At 36.0% G+C, this 16,319-nt stretch overlaps 2 protein-coding genes across 8 annotated transcripts in view; one reads left to right on the forward strand and one right to left on the reverse strand.

Annotated features, from left to right (window-relative positions):
* Nucleotides 1-16,319, forward strand: part of LOC121736560 (tubulin beta chain-like) — a 229,299-nt gene that overhangs the window by 63,218 nt on the left and 149,762 nt on the right. The gene's annotated exons all lie outside the window — the stretch shown is intronic.
* Nucleotides 732-5,271, reverse strand: LOC121736577 (multiple coagulation factor deficiency protein 2 homolog). 7 transcript variants are annotated; one of them, XM_042127867.1, is made up of 6 exons: nt 5,178-5,271; nt 4,919-5,020; nt 4,566-4,604; nt 4,003-4,159; nt 2,120-2,311; nt 732-1,074 (listed from the first exon to the last, which is right to left on the reverse strand). In XM_042127867.1, exons 2-6 carry the CDS (start codon nt 5,015-5,017, stop codon nt 887-889), a joined length of 675 nt encoding a protein of 224 aa, XP_041983801.1. In that variant the 5' UTR covers nt 5,018-5,020; nt 5,178-5,271; the 3' UTR covers nt 732-886. The 7 variants fall into 7 exon arrangements, with proteins under 7 accessions (XP_041983801.1, XP_041983800.1, XP_041983805.1 ...); XM_042127866.1 differs by having other exon boundaries at nt 5,100-5,246; XM_042127871.1 differs by lacking the exon at nt 5,178-5,271 and having other exon boundaries at nt 4,003-4,033; nt 4,079-4,159; nt 4,919-5,171.

A 16,319-nucleotide genomic window follows, 5' to 3' on the forward strand; every position in this document is an offset into this window, starting at 1 on the left:
AGAATTCACAAAAAATATTCGAGAAATATTCGAAATCGACTTAAAAACAATTCGGGATAAACTTAAAATAGAATCAGAATCTCGCGATAAAATTGAGTCAAATCTTAAAACATAGTGGAGTGTCCCGTTTGTGGCAACACTGAATGAATATTGGAATGTTACAAAAAATACTGACTCAGTCTGTGCTCTATGTTAATATTCCAAACTATTGTATGTAAAATGACTAAAAATACGTCTTAAAAACTGTACAGTTAATAAAGAGTAATTATTTTTTTACTTCAGACTTTATAATGATGTTGGAATAAAGACACATACCCTGAATCTGCTGAATTAAATCCAAAAATGATGCAGCTTTGATATTGTTTCAATGCAGTCTTGGTACACTTCAAAATGGTTAACCCACTAAAAGTCACTGATTTAACAAAACTATAAACATCTGTAGCCCTAGCACGGCCACCAGTAGAAATGTGAAAGTATGGACAAACTTTGGAGATAAACTTAAGGTAGCGTACCGACCTTTTTCATTCACAAAAAATCAATTAAAATGCCACTTTATGACAGACTATAGTCCTAACAAAAAATTCAAATAATATCCTACTCTATGACATATACTGTCATAAAGTGGTATTTTAATTGAATTTTTGTCAGTCGCGATTGGCTGCAGTAAAGATTGGAACGGCACCTTAAGTTTATGTCCAAAGTTTGTCAATACTTTCGCATTTCTACTGGTGGCCGTGCTAGGGCTACTGCTGTAAGATGCGAATACTATTTTTTGATAAAAACTAGACTGGAACAGAACAGTATTGATATTAGCTCTAAATAGCAGACCACAGGGTAGAATAACTCTGAAATATTTTGCATCAATCCAGTGCCACCGCTAATGTCCCTAGTGCTGGTCCTCCTTTCTGTTTTTCTGCTGCGCCCGGACGAACTCGGGGTAGTCGATGTAGCCATCCCGGTTGTGGTCGTCCACGTTGAGGATGGGGTCGATGAGGTTGGTGAGCTCGTCGTCCTTGAACACCTTCTCCTGGACCGGAGGTGCCCCGACCGGCTGCTCCTGGTTGTGCCCTTGCTCTGCAAGCGATGGAATGGGTGAACACGTGCCCGGACAACACAAGAGGCAAAGTGACGATGGTTGGTATAAGTTGCAACATTATCTGACAAAAAATCTATTAATATTATGAAAATTTTTACTATGCAGAGATTGAACTAAATAAATGATTGTGATTCTGAATTTGATCTCAATTTGATTTGTTTCTGCAAGGTGTTTTCTGGTTGACAATTGACATAGACCGCATTTCATTAAGCATGAAAAACATTTTGAACGTTTTCGTTTTTAACGCTAAATGGAACGCGGGGATATTATATTATTATAAAATTGTTATAATTAAAATTGAAAAATGCGCATTTCCTGCTATTGCTTTGCCTTTGCAAGATACATATCAGGCGGCCGGTCTTGTATTTGAGCAATATTCGCGAAATAAATTTTCGAATACAAATTAAAATGAGGAAAATGAATCATCCCACAAAAGCCTTATAATGTTGCAATGTACACAAAACATATACACAATAATTGTTTTACAGTCAAAGATGATGAAAATTCAAAAGTGGACAGTAACAAAAGCTAAAACGCTAAATGCTAATACCACAACATAAACAACACAAAAATATTAAATAACACAAACTCCCATAAACCTAAAAATTATCATTCTGGGATTATTATTATCGGTCGTTGTATGCCTGAGGGACCAGGTTGGCAACAACGGTTTAAGAAATTACTAATAATGGCATGGGCGCCATTATTATTTTGTAAAATTTTAAATTATTTTGTGAAATAAAAAAACAGAATGAACAATAAAGTAACCAAATTAAGAACTAATTCAATATTATTTAGCAACTTTCGCACGAAAAAGTTTCCATTCATCCTCACAAACATATACCCCCTTACTAATAAACGTTGTATAAGCTTTTAATAGTTATACAATGTTTTGTCTTCTACAATCCAATTAAAAATGTCACTTGTGTGACAGGAACAAAACACTGCATAACTATTCTAAGCTTATACAATGTTTATTAGTAAGGAGGCTAATCCCTACGTTTATTACGAATGCTAACTCACCGTGCCAATGTATGAGTGACTTGATGAGCTCGCAGCCATCGAGCTTGTTGTTGTTGTCAGCGTCGTGCATCTTGAAGTAGTGGAACTGCAGCTCTTGCTCCGACATCTTGGAGGTGTCGATGGGCACCTCCATGTGCTCCTGGATGTGGTCGCGCTCCTGGGCGATGTTCGCCGCGTTCAGCAGCTGCGGGTCTGGAGATGACAAAGATTAATAGAAAGCAGGACCAGTTAGTTGTTGTATTCTTCATAATGGGGCTACGCAAGCTACAGGACCTGTGCCACTACTGTGGATCTACTATAGTGCTTACAGTATTGCTGGGTGACACCCACTGATAGGGTAAATCGCGTAACAAGTCATGAGGCTATGCGTTTAGAGATTTTAGCAAGATAATAAAATTTGAAACAGGCAGCCCAACACCACGGGTGGTGAGTCAGTCAATACATTATGTAATCTTTTTGTTTAGTAAACAAAGTCCAGTTTTTAATGGTGCATTTATTTTTATTTGAATTTTTTTTGCAAATGTTCTCTGAACGTCGGGTCTACACTGGTGCCTACCACCGGTTCGGGAACTAACCCGGCGAGAAGAACCGGCGTAAGAAACTCGCACGGGGCCCACTTTATTTACCAAAAAAAGTGAGAAAAAAATTAATCTTTTAAAATAAAATTTACAATGCTGTAACTTAAAATTATACAATATCAACATACATACATAATTTTATTGTAAGTCCTAAAATAATGTAGAAGCAGCCTTGCAAGCAGTCATCCTACTCCCAAGATGTGCCATTGTTTATGAAATCATTGAATGTATACACCTATACAATAAAATCCCAGTAAACGTCCAAAATCTTTCAATTAATAAATTTAAAAAAGTTGTTAAAGAATGTTTGTGTGCTAAGGCTTATTATAAGGTAACTGATTTTCTCAATGACAGCACACCTTGGGAAAAATAGGCTGACAAACCATAGGCCGCTTCTATAATACAATTAATGGTACTACATTTTTACATACTTAGTGTAATTTAGCTTAAGCTATTATTGTTATTTTCCACCTTTTTGGTAAAAGGTGGCCCCGTGCGAGTTTCGTACGGTGGTTCTTCTCGGCGGGGTAGTTCCCGAACCGGTGGTAGGCCTCATGTAGACACGACATTCTAAAAGTGTTAACTTTGTTAACCTACTTAGAAATAAATATTTTTCATTTAATTTCATTAACCTTATAATAAATAGGCTTTGGCACACAAACGTTCTTTGACTACTTTTTTTAATTTATTAATGGAAAGATTTTGAACGTTTTCTGGGATTTTATTGTAAAGGCCCTAAAATACCTTTAAAAGATTTACTAACTTTACTAAGTCTGATCACCGGTATTTCTAGTTTGTACTTATTTCTAGTGTTTCTTCCGTGACTGTCACTTTTGGTTGTAAATTTACTAAGATTCTTTCTAACATAATATAATACATTATCCAAAATGTATTGAGAAGCAACAGTTAGAATACCAATTTCTTTAAACTTTTCACTCAGAGATTCAAAAGCTGACATTTTATAAATTAGCTTTATAAAATGTCAGCTTTTGAATCTATTTATAAATTATATAGCTCGCTATTGCAGCACAAAAATCGTATTAGTGTCGGCAGCGTTTCCCCATAAGAGGATGCCATACGACATTCTACTATGAAAATAACTGAAGTAAACTAGTCTTGCTGTGTCTTCGTCAGCAATTACCCGTATTTTTCTGACTGTGTATGCTGCAGAACTGAGCCTATCTGCAAGAATGGTTTTTTAAACTTAAAAGTATGCCTCTTTTAAGTTTTAAGATTTCTCTATCAGGTCATCTATGAAATGTCTATAATCTTTATTTAACATACAAATATATTTATAATACATACCACCATGCCCATGTCCATGTCCCTGCTGCACGGGCACCTGCTGGACAGGGACCTGCTGCTGGACAGGGACCTGCTGCTGCTGCACGGGCACCTGCTGCACTGGGACTTGCTGCTGGTACTGCTGCTGCTGATACTGCTGCTGCTGGTATTGTTGCTGCTGAAGAAGTAGAACATGATCATTTATAGAGATTGATTCCATTTTAAAATATTACTTTCTTAACTAACCATTTTATACATTACATGATGGAAAATAATTTAAATTCACTTAAAAATCATTTTATAAGTTACCAAAATGTAATGTTAAAAAGTTATCCCGACATATATTTTATATACAGGGTGTCAAAAGACAAAGAATTAAGTATGTGTAATGTGCATGTTTAAAAATGTTTAATGATGTTATTTTAATAATACTGAAACTTTTAAGCATCACATAAAACAAACACAAATAAATAATAATAAGTTAAGGGTTAATTAATAATTCACTCTGTTAATGCTGATAATTCATTGACATTTAACATAATATTAAATTGATTACTTGTTTGACATTTAAAAGTTGCATTTACCTGGTTAGGTGGTGGAGGCGGAGGTGGCTGCTGGTAGTTCTGCAACAGAGGGGCAGGTAGTATAAGTCTGCCTGGTACTAGTATAAGATTGTGACCAAATGGATTATCAAACACAACAGGTAATACTACTGCATAAAATGACTCAGAACTTGCTTCTACGTTGCATTGCAGATAATATCTAGGAAAAGCTTAATAAGTTTTCTCTTGTTACATATGTTTGAGACACAAACTATAAAAGAAACACATGGTATACAATATTTGGTATCCAAGTTCTATCGTCTGGTTCCTATAATTATATGCATATAGCGCGAGAGCTAACGTGTCTCAAGTTTGGAGTCGGTTAGGAAATTTACCTGATAGTTCTGTGGGGGGACCCCCGGTGCCACTTTCTGCTGGTACTGCTGGCACACTACACATTGCAGAAACGCGAACAATAAAACCGACCGTAGCATTTTCTGTAAAGCAGAAGAAAAGAATCACCAAAAACTGTTTACGACTTCAAAGTGAAGTGTTGTGAATTAAGACACGCTCGACCTGTATTGATCGATATGTCGCGGGTCACTACGTGGACGAACCGCGATGAGTTTATCGCGCTGATAATGTTTATCTTACGTTTGTAATTTCTCTTTCAATTTCAAATTTTCACGAAGCGAATCGAAATCCAAAGAAGTAAGAACACGTCCGTCGTCTGACGTATTTTTGACACGTTTGACAATTTTGACATTGACACATTTTTTAATATGGCAATACGGCAAATAAACCATTGCCAGAATACAAAAAAAAAAGATTAATCCCAACATGAAGCCTTAATCTAGCCTTAATCTAGCCTTAATCCCAACTTGATCACTTATCGGACACCTATGAGTTTATTCAGACCTATGACCTATTGGTATAATAAGTCCTAAACTATTTCAAAAATCGTCGCTTCTACATCGATAGTTTTTATGCTGTTACTGCTTTAATTTTTTTTAAATAAGGGGGCAAACGAGCAAACGGGTCACCTGATGGAAAGCAACTTGCGTCGCCTAGGGACACTCGCAGCATCAGAAGAGCTGCAGGTGCGTTGCCGGCCTTTTAAGAGGGAATAGGGTAATAGGGGAGGGTAGGGAAAGGAATAGGGGAGGGTAGGGAAGGAAATAGGAGGGGTAGAGAAGGGAAAATGATAGAGGATTGGGCCACTGGTTTTAATAATTATACTTTTATTAAGTAAATTGAAAGTAATTACTAGTTAGTTGGTTTGTCGCCACTTCGCTCTCAGTTCTCACTCTTGACTCAGCAATAACGACCACTTAACAAGGAAAACTATGAAGCCTTATTCTTGTTTTATGCTTAGTTCATCACGGGACATTTAATTCGATAGACCAACTTAGAAACCGACCGAAATCGAAACATCAGGCTGCTTCGTAGGTTTGTCACCAGTTCCTTCACCAGAGTCACCTCTCACTCTTCCGCAATAGCGAAAACTTGACAAGATTTTATTATATTTTATTAGGTTGTGGCTAGGGGTCGCAAACCGGGATCCCGAATTTCGAAAATACCGGGATACCGGGCCAAATTTAGGTCTTATCAATACCGGTATTCGTTTTACAAAAACTGGGATATTCGGTATTTTCGGTTTTAGTAAAATCAATTAAAAAAACAAATACAAATAGCAAAAGTTTATTTTGCTATTTGTATTTGTTTTTTTAATTAATTTTACTAGTTTTATTCAAATTACGTCCTTTTTAGTTATGGGTAACCATAATTATTAAATAAGTACTTAATACTTAATGGGTTTCAAAAAGATTCACATTAAATATGTGGATTGTGGATCTTTTATCAGCCACAGCTTTATACTACGTCAAACATCATAATATTTTTATCGTAGTTGTCTTCCCAAATGCTGAAATTTTCACGTGTCTATCGTTAAAGGCTCACGTAACCTTCATTGTTCAGTAACTTCGAATTCAGGAAACAACTCATGAACTCATAAAATTCAAATATATAGCACAAATTATGCTTGCTAAATATTATAGTTATAAGGAACACCAAAATTTTAAATCCCTTATATTGAAAGATTCAGAAGATCCTTTTAGTGACTTCTGAACCAACAAACAACTTTGAATGGAAACTCATCAAATCAGTAAGTGGTATATGGCTGTATTAATTTAAGCAATGCTGAAATTCTCAAATACCTTTTTTTAAGGACTAGGGAGTTCTGTTCAGCAACCTTGTATCCAAAAGCGGCAGATTTTATCCCTGGTTTGGTTCATCCTCCAAAAAGCTTCTCGCCGGAAGCAGGAGGCTTACCAATCCTGGGCCAATGCAGTGTCTGCTCGGGATTTAAATACCAGCACAAATACATACATATACAATGGAGTACAACCTTGGCTATAGGTCTCTCAAGTAAGAGATCACTCGGGCAAATAAACAGCACGTCAATAGAATTGCTAAGAGACTAGACCGCCTCCCCTTGGGAACCCGTGCATTCTGATCTCTGGCCAAAACTATTGAAGGGAATTTCTGCACGTAGGAAATAGTTCGTTGGCCCACGACGCAAAGGACTAATCCGATCTTCTGGGTAAGGTCTTTTCGTCAAACTCGGCCCTAGATGACGGGTGCGGGGTGACAGAAACCTCCGACCATACTGCGATGCACGAACATCATGTCGGATATTCGATTACATCAGCGCTCAGTGTGATTACTGATTAGCCCTCTGTTCCCTTGATATCCAAGTCGAGTGGGCCTGACGGAATCCTATGCCTGCATGTTTTGATGAGTCTGCGAAACGCGGACAACCGTTACTTCACAAAAAAACTTAAAATCGACATATGTAATATGTTAATTCCATATAAATTTCGAAAATTTCTCCCGATTTGACATGGATTCCATCATTATATCACCACTTTTGTGAACGTGGTACCAAATTCGAGTTATATCCTACAAACTACACAGAACGTAGCTTTTCAAAGGTAAAATAATTTTTAAAATCAGTTCAAATTTTGTTTTTTTTCAGTAGATAAATTGATTTAGGTTAGGTACCTACTTACTATTCCTCCGCAAACTAATTTTATTGTACTAAATTTGTTAACTTTAGCTTTATCCCAAAAATACCGGTTTACCGGTATTGGTCTGAACTCTGGAGCCAATACCGAAAATACCGGTTTTGCTTAAATGGTTCGGTATTGCGACCCCTAGTTGTGGCTATGGAGTGTAGACGGAGGAGAACTATCTCTGTATGTAAAAAGTGTCCGCTGAAATGCGTTAAATTAGGGTGGCGCTACAGTAGCAACAGGGTAAATTTTAAATCATTTAGCAGCTTTTATTTCAGCTATTTTAGGTTATATTTTTCAAAATATATTGGTATTAACCCAGTAATTCTGTGAATCGGCTATTCGGCTAACTTCAATTTATATTTTGTCACCAACGGCTACATTCATTCCATGCCCTTTGCTGCAGCTAGCGCCACTCTTGGAGGATTTTTCAACTGTTATTTACTGCGTACAGCTGGACACTTTTTCAAATATCCCCCATATAAGATCGTTCTCCTCCATCTGCCCTCCATAGTTGTGGCCTACGAATAATAATAACTATATAGTTATTAACTTACTTTTGTTTCAGTCCGTATAGGCCATATGGCCTATACGGACTGAAACAAAAGTAAGTTTAATAATACATAAAGATGTGTATTGGCCCCACATTGGCCCCTTATATAGAGTTCGCTGTGAAAGATGCAGTGCTGAAGTTTTATTTAAAGTTAGCATGGACAAATTCATGACACTATGCTTGCCGATGCAAATCACAAAAAATGCTCTTTCAGGGCTGCTGCTTTCACCCTATATAAGGGACACAGTATTTACAAATCACAGTTTTGTAACACCTGCATAGTGTTATAAATTATGTCACCGTAGCTAAGATTGTAAATACCGTTAGATTTTATCTATCTCGCGAGATTGTAAACGAACGAAAGATTGTGAACCGCAACATACTGCTTACAATTTAACGTATTATTATTCGGTAGATTGTAGTCTATCGAAGTGAAACTGTCAAATTGTGAAACGGAACGCACCTCGGGCTGGATTGGTTGAACGGTATATTATGCCCCGTGTCGCCGTATTCGTTTGTTGTTAAATGTAAACAAACAGTGTTTTGATGATTATAAATTGATGTCGAATGTAAACAAACGGGGTTTGGGTGATTATTAATTGATTTCATGTTGAAAATAACTCACAGCTTTAGAATTAGTCATTTTCAAAAATTGTTGTGGAAGTAAAATTAATCTGTTATTAACCAAAGAAGTGCAGTTTGATTGATAAATAAGTTAGTGTTAGTCACCGAACATAGCCTAAATTACATACATTTTCCGTGTTTTAATATATTTTATGCTCGTGAACCTATGTGATCTCATTTGATAACATTTACAATGGCGGATATTGAGACTGTCCATCAACAAAACTCAGAAATAGTTAGTTAAAGTTATTGTTAATCAGGATGAATTTACCTTAGTACACATTCGACATCAATTTATAATCATCAAAACACTGTTTGTTTATGTCACCGTACGATTGTAAACATCGCGAGATTGTAATATGACTAAGAGATGGATTGTAAACAACCAGTTTTCCGGTGCTTTTAAATTAATTATTTCGCATTTATGATTCAAGATAACTTCAATTGCCTGAAAATTTGATGTATAACATTGAATAAAATTTAGATACATTTAAATAGAAGTTTGAATTATAAATTAGTGGGGTATTACATTATCATTTATATATGATCATTTCTATGATCATATATAGGATCCAATATATATGATCATTTGATCTTAACTGTATATTACATTATCATATTTCATTGATCCAATTTACGTCATATGTGGTTTCAATAGCCAATGGAGAGCGCTAACGCTGACAGGTATTGACGTGAGGGTTACTAGATCTCAGAGAATTCGATTTGTCAAAAAACATCGTCATTTTTAATATGGCATGTTTTTTGTTATTTCAGCAAGATTATCCAAGTATATAATTAGAAAAATAATTACATTACATTATTTGAAACATATTAACGAACAAGAAATTAAAAACTCTTTTTTATATTAAATAAGTGGCAACACCTGTTTCTATGACCGTATTGGATCCAATCTCTCAGCAAATGTCAAAAATCTTTGATCAAGGAAGAAATGAATCATATGTCTACATTACATTATCCAATATCATTGACTCAATGATCTCGGATCCAATATATATGATAATCTAATATACCCCTTAGGTTAATTTTACTAACCGAACATTCAAACAGCACTTTAAATATATCTAAATTTTATTTTATGTTATACATCTCATACCATTGGGCATTGAAGTTATTTCAAATACGAAATAATTAATTTAAAATCAGCGGAAAACTGGTTGCTTACAATCCATCACTTAGTCATATTACAATCTCGAGGTGTTTACAATCTTATGGTGACATTTACACAACAAACGAATAAGGCGACACGGGGCATATACTGTTCAACCAATCAGCGCCCGAGGAGCGTTCCGTTTCACAATTTGACGGTTTCACTTCGATAGATTACAATCTACCGAATAACCGTAAATTGTAAGCAGTATGTTGCGGTTCACAATCTTTCGACCGTTCACAATCTCGCGAGATAGATTATAATCTAACGGTATTTACAATCTTACAGTGCCATATACACCCGTCGGCTGTCCGAGTCTGCAGTTGGTGTGATCACTTCAACTATAAGTTTGGGGTGGCGGCCATATTTTATCAAATCAAAAAATGCAGTAAAGGACTGCATTTTATCAAATCAAACTAAAATAATACAGGAGAAAAAAAAACAACATAAAGTGACAACTTTTTACTGCTTACATAGTGTAAAAATATCTTTAACATAATAATTATAATATCTTCAACAATTTCTGTCTCAAAATATGTTAAAAAACAGTAAAACCTCACCCTTTTACTAATAAACATATTCACACAGAATATAAAGTCTACATATCGTTTTCGGCATCTGAACTACCCCGGAGCAGGGTGGGCCGACAGGATACGGAAACAGCCGAAATTTAAATTAAGAACATAAACCTACGAGTAATAAAAACTAACATAAACATAAACTATTGCACTAGTCCTATGCAATACGTAGTATATAGTAATATTATTACTACGTAAGTATATTATATACTATGCAGCCGGCGCGGCTGCGTGCACCGCGCGTTACCCCTCCCGCGCGCGGTTTCTATGCGTTGAGTAAATAATTATTTAACTTTAAGCTATATTTACTCAGTGATCAATTAATATTATTTTTTATATATTTTTTTTCAACTACTATAATAGCCAAATATCACGTCCTCGAGTATTGAACATGTCTCACGAGTCATGCTGCACTTTTATCCTATGTGTGAATAGTGAATATATTTACTAGTAAATAGGGGTCTATAGTAATAATCTCTAAAATTAATAAGGCTCATACAATATCTGTTATGCTCGGGCCACACTAACGAGAAATGCCATTAATTATTGCGATAATGCTTAAACATGTTATAGCCTTATCGCCTTTAATTAATCGTTAGTGTGGCCCGAGCCCAACTGCCACTGGGACAGAGTTAAAGCGTCGCGTCATGTTTTTTTGCCTACGCATATTCATATTTTATTGTTCTATTATACTTTATATGTACCCTCAGGGCCCCCGTAGGGGCTACTGGCGCCTGTGTGCAAAAATAGGATTTTCGCGCCCCTTTAGGCAAAGTCCTTGGTTTTGGTGTCCCTAAAGATGGCGATTTGGCGCCCCTAGAGGTTGGCGCCCGTGTGCATTGCACACATTGCACATATGGTAGCGGGGGCCCTGTGCACCCTAGGCAGATGGGGGACCTACGTAGTTTGGTCGCGTTACGTCAAACCTCAGAACAGGAAAATAAGCGTCAAACCCAGCCGACAGATCACAATTAACATCCGATCAAATGACGTTGGTCTGTCAACTGCATAGGAATCAATTTTCTCAATGGTACCATGGAAGATATTATGCAGATGACGGACCTATGTTAATTGGGCGAATTATGTTAATTCAATGTTACCTGAGATCTGACGGGTGGGTTTGACATAATGCGCCCAAATTATGTAGGAATCTGCCTAGTAAACAACTTCTCTGACTGTACTTACCTGGTAGGTACGAAAATACAGGAGCGCGCATTCACTCATCGACGCTTCCATATTTTCATAGCAGAAATCTGTACCCACTACAAACAACATAAGGTTTAAATGCAAATAATGCACATGTTACGTAACTAGACGTTTCGCGCGGCCCTGCCCCGTAAATAAAGATTTTGGCAGAACCGTACATTTTTCCACAAAAAAGTAGCCTATGTGCCCCGTGGTCTACTCTATATCTGTGCCAAATTACATAAAAATCGATACAGTAATCCGTATGATTAGCGCGTTCAAACAACAAATTCTTCAGCTTTGCCCGCGGCTTCGCTCGCGTTAAGAGGTATTATTATATACAAATTTTCATCCCCTATTTTAACCCCTTTGAGGTGGAATTGATCAAAATCCTTTCTTAGCGGATGCCTACGTCATAATATCTATTTGCATGCCAAATTTCAGCCCGATCGGTCCAGTGGTTTGGGCTGTACGTTGATAGATCACCATGTCAGTCAGTCACCTTTGAGTTTTATATTATATAGATACTTAGATAAGAATTTTAATGGAATTTTAAGACCCTATTTCGTCAATCTTGAACATAGTGATACCAAATCTTGAAATGAAATGAATTTTTTAGTATTGATAGTGTAAGATTGACTTAAAATGTTCACTATCAAAGTAGGGATTCCTTCACAGATATGTATGTTATAAGTACCAGACAACAGATCGACGCCCCCACCGAATAATCGGACAATCGTAAAAATTAAAATGTTCAGGAGAGCCGAAAAACTGATTTTTGTTAGTAACTCCGTCAAAAAAAAAAGCATCAGACTTTTTATATCTCAAATGAAAGCAAATTTTTTTGCCTATCTTGCTATATTAACAATATTTAATTACCACCGAAGGTTTTTATTTAATAAAGCAAAACGCAACTTATCGTTTTGGAGTAGGTCAAGCTCTGAACATTGTTGTCTATTGCATGATTATTCGGGTAATTTTGCGTTTCGACTTCAATAAAATGCACATATAACATCTCATTGCAATATTCTTCGGGGAAATTGTTTGGGATAAGAATATTGGTAAACACCTATTACTTTACTATTCGGTGATTAAAAAATATTGTACACTTTATAATTATAGTCATTGTCGTTTATTCCAATAATTTTCTACTATAGGTAAAATAAATATAATATGTATTTTTATTTTAATACATTCATTATTTGATGACGTAAATGACATTCTTGCAATCGAAGCAGCTCTTGGTTAAAAAACACTCTGGAGACTGCCTCTATCATTTTAGTAGTACTTATAATCATTGCAGTTAATTAAAATGTTAATCATAACCCTCATCGCCACCGGAGTATCAGAGTTAGTGTCACAATAATCAATATCATATTATCTTATATATAAAAATGGATTTTCAAATGTGTTAGTCGCGCTAAAACTCGAAAACGGCTGAACGGATTGGGCTGATTTTAGTCTTAAAATAGGTATTCGAAGAAGTCCAGGGAAGGTTTTAAAGTGATACGAAGTTCGCCGGGACAGCTAGTGTTCTAATAAAATGAATGATAATGGAAGGAAATTGCTTTAGACAGTCTTCCGAGCGCATCATAGGCCTTTCTTATATGACGGTGCTTTAATCGTCGACTTCTGTCTACATCGTAATACAGTTCAATGTAATCAGGATCAAAACTATGTTAAAAACTTCTCAAGTTACAATACAATATTCACACAACACGCTATAACAGCACATCTTATAGTAGCTAGCAATCGCATTCCTAATTAAATACTGAATTGGGTCCCATTAGGATCTGCAGGACAACTTCCACGAATAATGTTTGACTGTCTGACAGCTGCTGTTTGCAGGCGTAAAACTGTAACAAGTGCTGTCGTGACAGTTTTAAGCACTTCTTAGGAGTATTTGCGAAAGAAGAAGATATCCAAATACGTTCTCATTAATTTGTAACAGATCTCGCTGCTTATCGGTCCCGATTAGTTTATTTTGTAGCAAGTATTGCCCATACATCCTTGTTTGTAAGAAAACCCGCATGTGGATTTAAAAAATCGAAACAGATTATGATTATATCTCCTGAAAACTGAAGAAGATGGATTCCTTTCATAGCCGTAAAGTATAAAATAAAAATATGAGCAATATACCTCATTTAACGAATATTAGGAAGGACTTTACCACTTGATGTCTTCCAAAACGACGACGTTCTTACATCTATGACGACTTAAGCCACCAAAAAAAGCTAGCCAGGGACAGTCAGACATTCTTATTTTTTTAATGAAGAAAGTCTGACAATTCCTGACTCTTCGGTCCTGTCTTCTGCGATGACTGATCTGATGCTTGTCTGAGACTGGAGGCTGGAGGTGAGTGGACTGAGATAATCACCGTGATATGATGGTCGTCCGACTCAGATTCTACAAGTTGTCCAAAATAAAACCCAACCAATATGCCCTCTATAGGTTATTGAACCACATCAGAAAGAAGAGAGAGAAGGAGAAAATTTATGTTGTGGTATCGCTGGACACAGAGGGGGCCTTCGACAATGCTTGGTGGCCAGCTGAAAAGGTTCGGTTAGCTGAAGTTAGGTGTCTGGGGAACTTTAGGCGGGTGATCAGCGGCTAACTGAGTGGAAGGAGTGTGAAAGTGAGATGCGCAGGAGTGGAAGTGTGCAGTAGGCAGCAATTTATTTACCCGAATAGTCATACAATAGTCGTTTATCGTCAATTCGTTTTGACATATTTTTCGCAATAGCCTATTGCCCAGTTTTTGGTGTAAAATACAATCTTAAGTATTGTTATGGAATAAACACATAATTTTTTATATCTTTGTAAATATCCATAGAAAAATTGTGAAAAAAATTCACATGATGTATTTTGACTTCTAGATGCCAAAAATCGCATAACAGCAAAAACCCCACAATAGCACATTGTCTGATTATTCGGTGGGGGCGTCGAGATATACTAAGTACTTTACGAATACGGAATAGCTAACCATATAAGTTATAACATTGATATTTAATATCTTAATATATTTTCGGCTTATAGCAACTATAATATTATACTCTTTTCAAAACCATGACTATAAAATACTAATTTAAATGTAACCTTTCGGAAAATACTTACTTTATATTACAACAAAATATAAAACATTGTATACCTACTTTATATTTTGTTCTTACAGCATAGCATATTTTGTAACTCTAAACATCATAATAATAAAAATAATTACACAGCAAATAACCATAATACAACTCTAATCTTTGGGTCAAGTACACTCCATAAAAGCCATACGACGTACAAAGACAGTAAAACATAAATATTTTTATTACTAAGAACTAAAAAAATTAAAACCGACTTCCAAGGTAAAAACAATAATAACATCCTTATAATATGAACTAAAAAGTATTAAATAATTTTTCCTATCTAATAGTGCCTTTTTCCGAATTCGGCTAAACCTCAACTATTTCTGTACTCAATCTTCATCATTTTGAAGGCGGTACCAGATAGCTGAATCTTTAGTTCTCTGACAGAATATTTGAAACTTTTGGAACTGGCACCGACTTCAAAATGATGAAGATTGAGTACAGAAATAGTTGAGGTTTAGCCGAATTCGGAAAAAAGGCACTATTAGATAGGAAAAATTATTTAATACTTTTTAGTTCATATTATAAGGATGTTATTATTTTTTTTACCTTGGAAGTCGGTTTTAATTTTTTGTTAAAAATAATAATTTCACTCTTTTTAGTTACCTACTAACCATCGCGTAAGAAAATACTTCAACCCCTTAATATTATCTTAATCTTGGTAAATGTTTACAAACCTACCCCAATTTATTTGACAAACTACCACAAAAGAAAGTCGACGGAGCCCCGCTACGCGGTGCTCTTATATCTGGGTGTTGTGGTCTAAGTTCCAACCTAACCTAACCTACTTTTGGACTTTCTGGATTGTGTTTGTTTTTGTTTTGGCGGGGGCCCCGAGCCCTCCCTTCGGTATCCGTGGCTGAGTAGTTAAGTAAGACCCACTCATCACAGCCTTGAGATGCCTTAAAAATACTTCGTAAACATCAGAAAACAGATGATCTTGTCTGAAGATTACGAAAATCTCAAATGCAAATTTCTTCTGGACGGAGAGTTTACTGGCGGTGGACGTTTCCAAGTAGGTAATATAGTAGTAAGGTTCGTAAGTAGGAGTTTTTCTCACGCAAAACAATCCTCCTTAACCCATGTCACCAACATTTAATTGACGTAGGTTCCTAAACCTAAAGCCAAATTTTTCTAAGTATTTTCACCATACCATCAAGGGTCACATTTCGGCCTGTCATTCGACAGGGGTTGATTTTTGAGAAAAGTTTATCTGAGCTTTTTTGCTTCCCTTGGCGCCCCCTATCGATTGGTATATCCAAAAAGGGTGGTTATAAGAGGAAAAAAAATTCTGTCTTTTTTTCATAGTGCCCCGTTTCCTTCAGTCCAACCAATGTGTACCTTACGCTCTGGAGTAAAGGTTGAATTTGTTATTTATGTTCAATTTTGTGGTACTTGAACTTGTTTTTTTTTTTGTATTAAAATCGCTTTGAAATGTACCAAATAAATAAGGACATAACGTGATGACTGATGATATTTT

This window comes from Aricia agestis, chromosome 19 (assembly GCF_905147365.1).
Source record: "Aricia agestis chromosome 19, ilAriAges1.1, whole genome shotgun sequence".
Lineage (NCBI taxonomy): Eukaryota > Metazoa > Arthropoda > Insecta > Lepidoptera > Lycaenidae > Aricia > Aricia agestis.

Excerpts from the sequence above, each read along its gene's own strand:
- LOC121736577 (XM_042127867.1), bottom strand. The coding sequence starts at position 5,017 with ATGCTACGGTCGGTTTTATTGTTCGCGTTTCTGCAATGTGTAGTGTGC. Across the intron at positions 4,160-4,565 it reads CGCCTCCACCACCTAACCAG|CAGCAACAATACCAGCAGCA; the intron begins GTAAATGCAACT and ends CTACTTCTTCAG. Across the intron at positions 2,312-4,002 it reads ACATGGACATGGGCATGGTG|ACCCGCAGCTGCTGAACGCG; the intron begins GTATGTATTATA and ends TGTCATCTCCAG.